This window comes from Meriones unguiculatus, chromosome 9 (genome assembly GCF_030254825.1).
Source record: "Meriones unguiculatus strain TT.TT164.6M chromosome 9, Bangor_MerUng_6.1, whole genome shotgun sequence".
Classification (NCBI taxonomy): Eukaryota; Metazoa; Chordata; class Mammalia; order Rodentia; family Muridae; genus Meriones; species Meriones unguiculatus.
This window is the reverse complement of record NC_083357.1, coordinates 9,035,001-9,049,361: the sequence shown is the minus strand read 5'-3', so window position 1 is coordinate 9,049,361 and position 14,361 is coordinate 9,035,001. Positions and strand designations below refer to the sequence as shown.

The 14,361-nt window shown below is 43.2% G+C and overlaps 1 protein-coding gene across 8 annotated transcripts; it reads left to right on the top strand.

Annotated features, from left to right (window-relative positions):
* Positions 1–6: 6 nt before the first annotated feature.
* On the top strand, positions 7–13,687 carry Phf7 (PHD finger protein 7). Of its 8 annotated transcripts, none has more exons than XM_060390847.1 (11): positions 7–724; positions 1,820–1,929; positions 2,753–2,805; positions 3,542–3,633; positions 9,736–9,837; positions 10,261–10,385; positions 10,832–10,991; positions 11,512–11,618; positions 12,050–12,166; positions 12,832–12,953; positions 13,156–13,687. In XM_060390847.1, exons 2-11 carry the CDS (start codon positions 1,889–1,891, stop codon positions 13,158–13,160), a joined length of 924 nt encoding a protein of 307 aa, XP_060246830.1. In that variant the 5' UTR covers positions 7–724; positions 1,820–1,888; the 3' UTR covers positions 13,161–13,687. The 8 variants fall into 8 exon arrangements, with proteins under 8 accessions (XP_060246830.1, XP_060246829.1, XP_021490909.1 ...); XM_060390846.1 differs by having other exon boundaries at positions 12,832–12,977; XM_021635234.2 differs by lacking the exon at positions 12,050–12,166.
* Positions 13,688–14,361: the final 674 nt, after the last annotated feature.

The window sequence follows — 14,361 nt, the reverse complement described above, 5'->3', positions numbered from 1 at the left end:
AGGCGAGGGTGCGCACGCACCGGGAGGGTGGGTCGGGCGCGCGGCCGTTAGCGGTCCTCGTCTTGACAACTGTCTGCAACGCTGAGGTTCCCGCGGGCCTTAGACCGCGTGACCCAGACCCCGTTAGCGCGCTCGCCTCCTTCGACGGCGCAGTCACCGCGCGGGGCGGCCGCCCGTGAAGTACCTACCACGTCTTGTGTCAACGAATAAAGCTCCGGGACAGCGGCGCCCTCGGCGACAGCTGCGTGGGCAGCCTGGGCTGGGAGCGGTGACCCACGGCTTCCGTGAGAAGCGAGCGGCGGAAGCAGCCTCCACCCTGGCCCCGCACCAGCCGCCCGGCAGGCGAGACCTGAGCCTGGTCTGGCATGCGCGGAATGCTCCTTGAGCCCCTCTTCTGGCTGTTACCTTCGGGGGACGGTTGTGGCCACACTGACACGTATTTTCCAAATAAATCGTTTATTCTTGCGGCGGCGGGGCCGAACACGTTAATATATTTTTAATATTCTCAGCAAGCATTTACCCAACACTTTTATCCAGTGAAACAACTTGGTAAGCGTTTCGAGCGAGCATCCGCCGGGTTAAGAAGTCACAGGCTGGGAGCAGCTTGTATTTGCCACGTCCGTCCTCAAGTGTTTTGAAGATTGTCCCATCTTATAACTACTAGTGTGCACAGACTCCTCAAGTAACGTCGTGGTCCAGCGATGCAAAGAACTGAAGTCTCAAGGTTTATTTCTCTTCTAACGCGGTCGGGTTTAGCGCCAATCACCAGGAAGCGGTTAAAGTAGATCCCCCTAGGGACATGGCAAGGTTGGAGCCGGCTTCTCACTCAGCCTGTCCACGTGTAGTAAGAAAACAAACCGATGTCAGCTCCCCAACTGCATCTCCTGTGTTGGGAAAAGCTAGCCTCAAGTTTCGATGGCTTGTAAGCACTTCGCATTTCTGTAGAATAACTGGACGTTTCTGAAGAGATTCCTAGTCCCCAGCCTTGATCTCTTGGTACTGAAGTACAGTGTCTCCAGAGTGAACCTAATTCACTGAGCTGTCTTAGGAAATGCTGTCCTTCTTTCCCTTACTAGACATAGCCTCTCATGGGGTGACTTTATTTAATTTTGTCTCAGTTCACTTTTGGAGACTTTGTAATGGCCAGTGAAAACTGGGTGACTTTGCAATCTGCTTACCTTGGTAGCATGAGTGGCAGTTTACTGAGCTTATATCTAGATAAGGATAAGACAGGCAAAACCTCAATGGCTCTCTGAACCTGGTAAAAGGGATTAAGAGCCAAGCCGGCAGTCTTCATTGTTACTTCTTCGCTCCTAATAGATGGGGTCATGACTTTTAAGCAGCCAAACCTCTCAGATTCCTTTTGCTAGGACCTAACTGGGTAGAACAGCCACTCACACTTGAGTATAAAGGTGGCTTTTTCTTGAGTGTTGTCCCGTGTACTGCGCAGAAACAAAGAACCATTTGATTAGGCCAGTCAATAGCTCCAACATCTTAAACTGCGTTGTGATAAAACTCTAACATAGTAGATGTTAACTTCAAATCTCACCTAGACTCCCTGGCCCTGACCTTGGCTATGATGGTTAGCTCTCTGTGCCTCAGTCTTCTCAACGTGAAAATGAAGATTATAAGTGTGCCTTCTGTGAAGCGCCTAAAACTGTTCTTGGCACAATTTAATCATTAATCAACACTAGCATTAATTTTGGCTGTATCTCTTTCATCAAATGAATTGAGAAGTGAAGTGCGCTGTTGCTTTGATCTTACAGAACTTAATAACCAAATAAACTAAATTACTAACCTTCCTTGTTTATATTTATAGCCGGAAAAGCCTGTGTTGTCTTCATAATAGTACAGAAGAATTCTAGATAGAAAGGAAAGACAGAAGCGAATGAAGACTATCAAAGAGAAGAAGGAACATCCAAGATTGAGGTAGAGTAGGGTGACCTAAAAGAGTTGGGGCAAATTCCAGTGGCCATTGGTTAATGTTGCATTTTCTGTTCCCTTTGGCATATTCTCAGAGGCTAGGGTTAGACAGTGTCGAAGCATGAATCAGGCCCCCGGATATAGCCCTTCCTGTCTTCCCACTGGTGTCTCCAGTGGCTAAGTGACAGCTGTGGAAGTTTGCTGCTTAACTCTCTCTCATGCCTGTGCTGCTTGATAACTGTATGACCTAAGACAAATCACCTATGCCTTAGTTTACTCATCTCAAAAATATGCATTATAGTAGTACTCCCTTTTAGCCTGGCAGTGGTGGCACATGCCTTTAGCCCAAGCACTTGGGAGGCAGAGGCAGGTGAAGCTCTTGAGTTTGCCTCAAACTCAAATGGTCTACATAGTGAATTCCAGGATAGCCAGGGCTTTGCCCTTGCCTTGAAAAAACAAACAAAAAGAGATAGCATTCTCTTTTTAGAATGTTCTGCCGATTTATTTAACTGTTTCATGATAAGTACCAAAAATAGTGCTTATCACTGGAAAACACTCATCAACATCAGTGTCATTATTTTAGTGTGCTTTGGGAAGTTGGCAAAAGAAAATAAAAGTAGGATTACTCCTGAATTCATTCAACCCAGGCAGAATAGGCACTGGGATGGTACTCAAATAATTTAGTGAATTTTACACTTTGAAAATGAAATATAAAAAGCTTCAGGGAATTTGGTTTTTAGTCAGACTATGAATGGCATTTTAAGGGAAATTCAGAAGGCTTGTCAGTAGTGTCCTCAACACTTTTACTTTTTTTTCCTCTCTTATATAGAAAAACTGGCAGGACTAAGAAGGTAACCAAGAGAAAGCTATCTTCAGGTCCTGGTAAGAGAGATAAGGTGGTATTGAGTTGCTGCTTCCAGCCATTAGCAGAGAAGGCCACTCCAGTGGAGCAGTAAACTTGCTGCTCTCATTGTCAACCCTACTTCTTTCCCAGACTCTCCAAGATTAAATCCTAAAGAATTTGGTGTCTGAAGTTTTAAAGTTTCGTATCTGAAGCTCAAGAAAGGATTAAAGCCAGTTGAGAAAAAAACAGTATGAAGCAGCTAGTCACAGCCTACTCTGTCAGTGTGACCAAAGTATGTCAAGGCCTGGCACCAAGAGTTAACCTTTATTCTGCTAAAATTACCCTTTCCCCAGTAAAGATGCTTCCTGATTACAGTATTTTATTTTCTGTTTTTGTTTTTACATTAAGGTGATGCAAAAGTGACATGCATTCAAAAGAAACCATACTTCAAATTTTGAATCTTGGTCTTTTTGCAAGCTAATGATACAGTATTCTCTTACAGTGCTGAGCAGTGGCAGCAAGGCGTGGCTCCTAGTAAGCCACACAAGATTAATGAGAGACAACATTTGCTAAGCTATGGTGTTTGACAGGCTACATGTAGTAAATGCTTCCAACTTAGGATGTTCTCCTGAACGGAGACTGTATCTAGATAAAACCCCTTTATAAGTAAAGGGGCCTCTAGGCACCTTGCTGTTCTTAGATGGTTAGCCCCATTTTTTTATTCTTAATGGTCAGCTTGAGCCACTCCTTTATTCTTAATCTTTACTCTTTCAGTTTGCCTGCTATGCCTTCAAGAACCTGGTGATCCTGAAAAACTAGGAGAGTTTCTTCAAAAAGACAATCTTTGTGTCCATTATTTCTGTCTTGTGAGTATAAAGCCCTCTTTGCTTTGAATGTCTTAGAGCTTTTGCTATACAAACTGCTTTTATATCTAGCCTCAAATTTATAGTCATGTTTGTTTTTCCTTATAGTTTTTAATCTTTTAAAGTCTATTTTTTAAATAATAAATGACATGACCTAAAATCCTGACAGTATAAAGCGAGAACAATAAAAAACCTCTTCCCAAAATCATATTCCTTTTCTTCCCTTTCCCCCAGAAACAAACGCTCATTTGGATTGTCCTTCCAGTTAATTTCCCCCAATGTGCTTTTTAGTAACTATAATCTGAATACTATAAAATGCACCAATCTTAAGTATACAATTTGATGATTTTTAAAAAGATTTTATTTTTATTTTATGTATTTTGCGTATAAATATCTGTGCACCATATTTGTGCAGTTCTCCTCAGAGGCCAGAAGAGAGCATTGGATCTCCTAAAGAAGAGTTACAGACAGCTGTGAGCTTCCATGGGGATATAACTAGGACTCAAACCTGGTCCTGACCAAGAGCGGCCAGTGCTCCACATAAATCATATGGATTATATTCTTTCTGTTAGGTCCCAACCCCCAAATGACAGTCTGGGCCCATCTCAGGCTAGACTCTGACCAGGTAAACAGGATTGCTACTTAAGATCAGCATTCCTCAGAAAACCTGTAAACCTTGTAAGGTGGGTTTTTGTTTGTCAAGAATAGCCATTACTTTCTTATCTGCACCCTCAACAGCCACCTACCTCCAGAAAGGAAGTCTAGTTACCTAAAAACTCAAACAAGCCTCCAACTGATCAAAGCCCACGCTGGCTCCCAGCCTGTTCCAGCTAACTCACCTTCCTCTCACCAAAGCATAACTCCTTATAACTGTCCTCTGTCTATCACAGAGAGAGTCACATGGACCTTTCATATTTCCAACAAACATTTCTTTCCACACTTGCTTATATCTGGTGCAGAAACATGGGAAGAAACATTGGACCCCACCCTAAAGGACTCTGCCCCTTGTAACCAAACTGCAAATTTATCTCTCCTGGGTGCAGATCATTTGCTGCTTCTAGCTCCTGCCACCCACCATCTTTGACTATAAACTTGAGTCTACCAGCCATTTCTCTCCTCTACTTTCTCTACTCACTCATCTCTCAGCTAAGTGTCCTCCCGGAGCTTCATCTGTCTCTGGCTCGTTGGAGCCTGCTACAAAAGTCATAGTGGTATGCCAGGCAAACCTCTTACACCTCCTGTGCTCCCCATCACTGTGCACAAGGGGCACCTGTCCACTGATCCTGGGCATCCCCCTGACAAGTCTTGATCCCTTGGGGATGCCCTCAGATTAAGACACAGTCCTATGGCACTAACCATTCCTATGCTATTGGAATCATCCCTCTGGTGAGATTGCTAGCACAGCCCCTTTTCCTAAGTCTCTCCACTTCCTTCTTGCTCTGCTCCTGGAAATTCTGCCCACCTGAGATGTATCCCCTCCTACTTGGTCTGTCTCACTCTCTCTAGGTTGCCTTTTCGAGCCTGAACTACCATGGGCTCTCATTAGATGTCAGCTCCTCTCTCCTGCCTCTAATGTCTTTCCCACCTTGTACTCAGAGATTCTGTTAAGTCTGGCTTACATATGGTGCTGAAGTAATTTTTTCCCCCAGATTGCTCGAATATGGTAAAGTTATCTTTTTAACAGTTGGTGGACATTTGACTTGGTTGTGTTTGGTGAACTTTTGTGAATAAACCTCTAAGAACATTCACTTGCAAGTCTTTTTGTGACATGCATTCTTCCTTCTCTTGGGCAGTTGCCTAGGAGTGAGAGTGCTGCTTCCATGTATGTAGACATGTATGTGAAGCTGCCAGGTCATCTTTCCAAACTTGTACCAGCTTACACACCTTATGAGAGTTACAGCTGATAACTTTTTACCAAAGCTTGTTGTTGTCAATCTTTTTCATTTCAGCCTTTCTACTGGATGTCACTGGTATTTTATTGTGTTCTTAATTTATACTACTTTGAGGAATAAAGATTCTGAATTTATCATGTGTTTTTTTTTCTATTTTTAAATATCTCACGTATTTTATTGAATCTGTATGAATATTTTCTTTTGTTAAAAGAAACTGGATTCTTATCCAGACATGATAGCTCATGCCATTAATCCCAGGATTAGGAGGCAGAGGCAGACAGATCTCTGTGAGTTCAAGGCCAGCCTGGTGCTCATTCCTGGTTCCAGGACAGACAGCTAGGGCTATGTAGAGAGACCCTATCTCAAAAGAAGAAGGAAGAGGAGGAAGAGAAGAAGAAAAGAAACTAGATTCTTTTGTCCTGCTAGATTATAAAAATTGTTTATATATTCTAAATACAAATCTTATTTGAACACATATTATTTCTAAGGATGTCTTTTGAGGAATTTTAAAAGTTTTGATGTTGTATTTATCAGCTTTTCTTTTATGGTTAGAACTTTTTGTGTGTCCTAGGTAGTACTTAAATACCATTGAATTACCTAGATGTCTTTGCCAAAATCAATTGGCCATATAAATGTTTGTGGATCTGGATAATCTACTTATGCCATTAATCTGTATGTGTCTGTCTATATACTAGCACTCCACTGTTTTTAATTCTTGTGGATTTATAGAGTCTTAAAATTAAATATGGTAAAATTTACAGTTTTTTAAAGAATGTTGAATATCAATTCCTTTCAAATTTTATCCATAATGTTCTTCAGTCCCACTGAAAGTGTAGTATTATGTAGCTTTTGTTAAATGTTTTTCTAAATATTTTGTTCCTGGATTATAGAAATGCAATTATTTTATATATTGACTTTGTATTCTACAGTTCTGTTAAATTTGGTAAACAGTTTACCAATTCAAGCATTGTGCTTATTTATTTACTTGGTATACTCTGGATCTCTGTATATATAGTCAGCGTCATTCATGAATTAAGGCAGTTCTCCTTCTCTTTCAAATTTTGTTTGTTTTTAAGTGGGGCCTCATGTAGCCCAAGCTGGCCTTAAACTCATTCTGTAGCTTGAGGATGACCTTGAACTTCCTTTTTCTCTTTTGTGTGTGTGGGGGGCAGTGTATGTGTATATAGATTCATGTATGTGCGCATGTATGTTCAGTTGTGTGCATGTGGAGATAAGGTTGCCATCAAGTGTCTTCCTCTATTTCTCTCCACCTTGTTTTTGCAGACAGGATCCTGGAGCTCACCAATCTGGCAAGAACATCTGCCCATCATGCTCCAGGGATGCTTGTGTTTCTGCCTCCTTACTGCTGGGATTAAAGCACACATTGCTGTCCCCAGCACTGTACATCTGTGATGGGGATCTGAATTGGGTCCTTATGCTTCTCAGCACGTGCTTTGCTGACTAAGCCATCTCCCCAGCCCTATCTCTCTAACTATCCTGTGGTGGGATTATAGGCATTTGCCATCATGTTCAGTTTGTTGTGCTTTTGCATTTTAGAATTGTATATATGTATGAGTATTTTGCTTACATGTGCATGCCTGGTACCTGAGGAGGTCAGAAGAGCAGGAACCCATAGAACTGGACTTTCAAAAGGGTGTGAGCCACCATATGGGTCCTGGAAACTGATCGCCTGTCTTCTGCAATAGTAATAGTGCTCTTAACGGCTGGACCATCTTTCCAGCTCCCATGCCCAGTTTTTAATGGGTGGGGGGCAGGGATTGAATCCAGGACCTCATAGGTGCTAGGCAAATACTCCACAAACTGAACTATGTCTCCAGGCCCCAGTTTTTGTTTTTCATTTCTTCTCGCCTTTGTACTGGCTAGGGCGAGGCCTTCAACCTAATGTTCAATAGAAGTAATGCAAATAGTAATCTATCCTTTCTCCTAGCATTAGAGGGAAGGATCTAGTATTTCATCATTATAAATATATTAGCTGTAAACTTTTTTCATAGATATGTTTTTGTCAGATTGAAATTCTCTCACTCCTGGTATTCTGAGGATATCTTAAATGTACAAGTTTTGCAAATGTTTTGGAATGTTTTGGCATTTACGGACGTGATTTTGATTTTTCTCTTTTTATAGTTATAGCAACTGCATTCTTGGTACAGGCCCTACTTGGTCATGCTTTATTATTATTCTTTGAATAGGGGCCTGAATTCAGCTTAGTAATATTTAATTTTTTTTATCTATCCTCATGAGAAAAATTGATATGTGATTTTTACTTCTTTAAGTCCTGCCAGGTGTTAGGGCTTGGCTGTTTGCAAGCCTTGGCTGATGCATTCATAAGCATATACATTTTAACATAAAGTTAAACATGTACAACATTTTGTAGGGTTTTCTTTCCACCATATATTTTGGAGATCTCTCCATATAGAACATCCAAACCTAGGTTTTTAAGTTGCTGACAGGTGTTCCTAAAATATTAAACTCTTGTTAAAGAGTATTTAGAGCTAGATGATGGTCCACACTTTCAATCTCAGTATTTGGATGGTAGAGGCAGATGATTATGAGTTCAAAGTCAAACTCCACTTCATAGTTCAGAGTCGGCCTGAGTTATTTAAGACTGTCTCGAAAAATAAGGAGATATCAAAAAAAGTTAAAAGGACATTGAAATTGTTTCTGTTCTTTATTATTTTTGATAGAAAATAGCACATGTTCATTATAGAAAACATGGCTAATACTTAAAAAGTATAAATAAAACAAAAATCACTCGTTATGATAAAGCCTTGAGATAGTGATGAAATGTGTGTGAAATGTTTTGAGCATCATTGGGGGCCCACAGCTATAGTCCAAGCCATCTAACATTGTAGGCTCATCTCTATTGTTAAAGTAAGATTAGCTGATAGACTTGGAAGACTGAGGCAAGAGATCACAAGTTCAAGACTAGCCTTGACTACACAGAGACTGTCTCAAAATAAATACTGGGGTCAGAGAGATGGCACCATACTTAAGAGAACCCACTGCTCTTGCAGAGGGCCAGAGTTTGGTTCCCAGAATCCACGTGGCATTTCACAGTCATCTATAGCTCCAGTTCTAGGGGGATCTGTCCACCTCTTCTGATCTTGGGTACTGCACACACATACACATGCAAGCAAACACTCATGCACATTTAAAAATCTTTTTAAAACAAGTTAAATACGCCGATTGTGGTGGTGCACACCTTTAATCCCAGCACTCAAAGGACAAAAGCAGGTGGATCTCTGTTAGTTCAAGGCCAGCCTAGTCTCTACAGAGAGTTCCAGGACATCCAGGGCTACACAGAGAAACCCTGTCTTAACAAGCAAATGATGATGATGTTAAATACATAACCTAAGCTCCCATTACACATTGTATAACCACTGCAAGAAGCCCATCATCCTAATACTTTTGAAGTACTAAGATGAGCAGAATGTCCCAATGAATTTAATAGAATATCACTTCTTTTTTCTTAAATTACCCATTCCAAACCATCTTTGAACGCTTTTAAAGAAGCAAACAACCCTTCAAAGTATGCTTTTTAAAAATGCAACGTCTAATCTTCTATTAGTGCAGAATGGCCATTAGAAAGGAGACTTTAAAATCCCATTTACCTTCATGTAATACTCTGAGAAAAATATTCTAAAAAATCTTGTACTAAAGGGAAATATAGGAAAAGGGGTATGACTGGTGGGTTCTGTAGGCCCAAGTGTGAATGGCAGCTTTATAACTTTGCCATATGATTCCAGGCATGTCACTTGCCATGTTACACTTTAGTAGCCTCCTTTGTAAGATAAAAGCCACAAAGCTTTTGTGTCATATGTAGTCTTTATAAGCATGAAATGAATCAGTCCAGAAAAAAATGTCTCCAGTGTTCACACAATAGCAGGAGCAGCCCTTAGCGAATGAAGGACAGGATGGCACTGCATAAAGGCACTGATCCAGAGGCTCTGTGGCCTTTAACAGGTTATGTTTCTCCGTATCGGGTTGTCCAAAGTGTCAATAATTAAAAAAGTGCTGGAGTATCCAATACATGCCCATTACATCAGATTTAATGTATTCATTAAATACATAGTCCTATATACACAAATGAATTCCACCAAGCTCCATTTCTTAGTTTTTGTCCGTGGTCATTGTCAACACACTGTACTATTTCACTGACAATCTTATTGACAGCCTGATTCTGCTGCTCCTTTAGATCTTATCTAGCAAGCTGCCTCAGAAGGGCCAATCCAACAGAGGCCTCCATGGATTTATGCCTGAAGACATCAAAAAGGAGGCAGCCCGGGCTTCTAAGAAGGTTAGAATTTCTTGAAATGGGGACCTTCAAGTAGGCCTTTCTCATGCATGTTTCAGAATCTCTCTGTCTCTCTCTCAGTGTGTGTGTGTGTGTGTCTGGCTAGCTGGCTAGCTGTCCCTGGGAGTCAAACCCAAGGCCAAAACATGCTAAGCAAACACTCTACCACTGAGCCACAACCCTAGCCCTGGTCCTTCTTTTAAGCCCCATCTCTCCTAGAATGTATCCTAAGTAAAGAGAGGAAACAACATCCTGAGAAAACAAAAAATTCAGTGCTTCTTGGAGTTCAGCTTTAGGGTACCCTGGACCACTGAGGGAAAGGGAATTGCTCTTGCTTCCCAGAACTTCCAGTCTGTAGAAAGAAGAACCACAACTTCTGTTTGTCTTTCTCGGGTCACAAAACATTGCCTGGAATCTCATTTGCAGATCTGCTTTGTGTGCAAGAAAAAAGGAGCTGCTATCAAATGCCAGAATGATCAGTGTGTCCAAAACTTCCATCTGCCTTGTGGCCAAGAAAGGGGTTGCCTTTCACAGTTTTTTGGAGAGTACAAGTGAGTGAGGAAGCAGAAAAGTGGGGTTACCCTTTTGCAACCTGTTTAGACACCACTGAAGTCAGAACAGTTCTCACAAGACTTTTTTGATTCTCCAACAAATCTGTCCCCCCACTCGATAATGGAAAACAGTGTCTTGTCTTGGAACCTTCACAGGGGTTTCTTCTTGCTTCCTGTCCCTTCCTTAAATTACAAACAGCTGAGGTTCTTAGACAGCTGCTCATAACTAAATAGGGCTCTCAATAATGGGAAGCGATGGAGACAGTCCTTGGAGCTTTGCTCAGTGGGGTGAGCAGCCATGAGAAGTCATGTAGCTGTTTTTCACTCTGCTTCTCCTAGCTATTTCCTGGGCATCAAGCAAATAGCTGATTGCCCTTCCTAGGACAGGCAGCTGGGAATCTACATCAGTGACAAGCCAGAAATCAAGTCTTGTTTACTCACTACAGATCATTTTGTGGAAAACATCGCCCAACACAGGACATCCAACAGGGGAATTTGGGGGAGGAAAGCTGCATCTTGTGTTGTGAAGACCTATCCCAAACAAGTGTTGAGAACATCCGGAGCCCATGTTGTAGTCAAGCTGTCTACCACCGAAAGTGTATCCAGGTGGGTTCTTTATTTTGGGAGGGGATTGATTGTCCTGGCCCTGTGCTTAGAACCAGGGCACCCTGGGAATGCTCAAGCATATCCAAGCTTCAGAACTATATACTGCAGGCATGTATGCAGGAACTGCTTCCAGGTCAGTGAGGAAATAGTCAACCCACTCTCTGGTCACCCTTGGCCTGCGGCTTCATTCATGATAAGATTTAGCCTGGGCATCCTCAGGATTGCTAGAACAAATGGGTGTTTCCAAGAATGAGCCAAGTTGCTCAAAGTCAGCCTCACTACTGGGATGAAAGAAATCAGAATGTATCCAAGTTCCTGACCTCTGCTGAGTCAGTACTGCCAAGCCCCATAGCCAGAAATGACAACCCAGGCACTCCTCAGAACTCTCTTCAAAAGCCTTTTGGTCCCAGGCAGTCCTCATCATGGTATACTCACACTGCTTCTCCTGAACTCCCATGAAGTGAGAACAGGCGTGGGAAGTTGTCCTGATTGTTTTCACAGATGCATTCTTCTCTTACAGAAATATGCCCACACATCAGCAAAGCACTTCTTCAAGTGCCCCCAGTGTAACAACCGAGAAGAGTTTCCACAAGAAATGCTGAGGATGGGAATCCACATTCCAGACAGGTAGCAGAAAGTTTAGACAGCAGGAACTGAGCCAGGGAATGGGTTGTGTGGATTTCTAGGAGGTGAGTGTGAGGGTAGTTCAGAGATCGGCAGCGACTGAGGCATTGATACACAGTGATGTGAGGGTGATGCCAAGAGTGCTTTCAGTAGCCAAAGAAAAGGGAGAGGGGGACGGGCAGAAGGCGTGGTCCTGAAAGGCACTTTAAAAAAACATCTGGGGATGGGAAGTTTGAACTCCAGGGTGGAATAAGGAACCCCCATGCTCCACTCTGATTGCATCGGTCCTCTGCTGACAGCAGACCAATGGTCCAGCCTTGTTGGCAGTGCTCCGGCAGCCTTTGAACTCTTGCTGTACTTCGCTTGGATTCTTCCAGGTAGACAAAGGTTCATTGGCAGATCATGTCTCCCTTACAATTCTTTTCCCACTGCAGAGATGCCGCCTGGGAACTTGAGCCAGGAGCTTTCTCAGAGTTGTATCAGCGCTATCAGCATTGTGATGCCCCCATCTGTCTGTATGAACAGGGCAGAGACAGCTTTGAGGATGAAGGGTAGGAAGAAGCTTCTGGGTAGAGAGCACTCATCGATGCAGTCTTAGAGTTAGAACTTGGCGCTGTTATTAAAGCAGGAAAGTCTGCTATTGTCCACACCCCTTAGGATGAAGCCAGTTGCCAAGTCCCATTTTTTGACTAGCCCTTGACTTAATCGTACACAAATGGAAGGTCTCGTCTGCAAGGTCTGCTGTTTGTGCCCATTAGAGACCCACTCAGGATCAGTTACTTTCCATATTCATCCTGCCAGGGGATGTACCACCTGTAGCCTCTTAGAATCAACCCTAGTGTCACCTGGTCACACCATGTGGTAATGTGTATAGTAAAATTAACATTAACTTAACATGCCCTTGGGGCTGGGGAAATGGCTTGATGGTTAAAAGCACCCACTCACCTTACAAAGAACCAAGTTTCTATTCCCACCATCCACAAAGCAGCTCCCAATTGTCTGCAACTCCAGTTCCAAGGGAGCTGACATCTTCTTTGGCCTCCAGGGGCTTCGTATGCACATGGACCACATACATGCATGCAGGCAAAACACTCACATACATAAAAGAAAATCCCCAGGGAGTTCTCCTCATGGCTGCAGCTGGATGGTAGCTGACATTTGAGAGTGACAGCTGGTGTCCTGATTGTCCCTACATCTCTCCATGGCTCTTCTGTAGGCGGTGGCGCCTCATTCTGTGTGCTACATGTGGATCCCATGGAACCCACCGGGACTGTTCCTCTCTTAAACCCAACAGCAAGAAATGGGAGTGTAATGAGTGTTTGCCTGCTTCAACCTTGGGTGAGGCTGTAAGGATGGCCTGATGTAAGAACCGGGATGGAGCTGGGGCCTTGTCATGCCTGGGGATGGAGAAAACATTGTCACAGAGGGGAACTTCCAGTAGATGCTCTGGCTTTGGAAGGAAAATGGCTGGTGAGGTATTTAAGGACTGTACACAGGAGAAACAAAGGGGCTGAGTTTACCCCCCCTTCTTTCACCACAGATTAACATGTCTGAAGACTCAAGTGACATCCCCTGCTGCAGCAACACCTTCCACCCCCAAGAGTATTTCTTGAGGGTCACCCACCTGGAAGAGAATCCAGGCTATTCTTGGGCAGATTGGCTGCAACCTTCCCTATTAGGAAAGCCTGAGTCCTCTGGTGGCAGAAGCTGCCACTCCTGGCAATCAAAAGGAATCAAAAATCACTAAGGACTGAAAAAAAAATCCAAGTAATAGCTTCAGAGTGGTTACTGCCAAGGACAATGAGGTACAGAACAGTGCTGCTGCATCAGTTTGGAGAGGGAGAACTTTGAAACCATGAGACACAAGAGGCCAGCAGTGAGAATAGTAGCCAGGCAAAGAGGTCTTGAGGGAGGTGGAGTAGAATAACTGAGTCTGTGCCAACAGCTGAGTGTAGGGGCACCTCTGCTCTTTCTCCTCAGTTCTTATCCTCTTTCACCAAGATTCTTCCACCTTGATCTGGTTCTCATATGCTTCACTCATTTGTTACTTGCAAATAAAGGTTGTCTCTCCACTGGTGTCTCCTTATGTACAAATTTTCTCTGGGATCTGTCTAGTACACTGAAGAATCTGAAGGGTAGGGTGAAAGAATCATAAATTCAGCCATCTGATCCCAAAAATAAGTCACTAGAATGTTCAAACGTAGAGCATAGATGTGTTCTTTGGGAGGGAATCAGCTTTCAGGGTAAGTTGGGTTCCAGGGGGAAGAGTGTCACCCTCATTCAAATGAGCGCACAAGTTCTAGCAGGCCACGCTGGCCCCAGAACAGGCCCTTATCGCAAGGCTGGGGTCCCTGGATGCAACCGAGTAGGATTGCCATACTTGTGTGGGGCAGGAATCTTCCACACATGCTAGCCAGTGTGGTCTTAGCTCATCTCCCCACTGCCTGGCGGCTCCAACACTTTCTCCAACCGTGCTGTAGCTCTGAGCCTGCAACCAGAACATTCACATTAGGCAAGGCAGCTGGGATGGGAATCTGGCAGAGGCCCTGGAAGAAATTGGCAGAGCCTATCTTATATTTGTATGTTTTTAGTGATTTCATGGGGCTGGGGTTCGTGGGGGAAACTCGGAGAATTGCCACATACTGAATTCCCAAGGTTTCAGTGAGTCATTGTCACTAATGGTGGAAGACAGTGTTCTCATTTCAAAATATTGCTGAATCCTGCAGACTGAGATCCACAATGCATA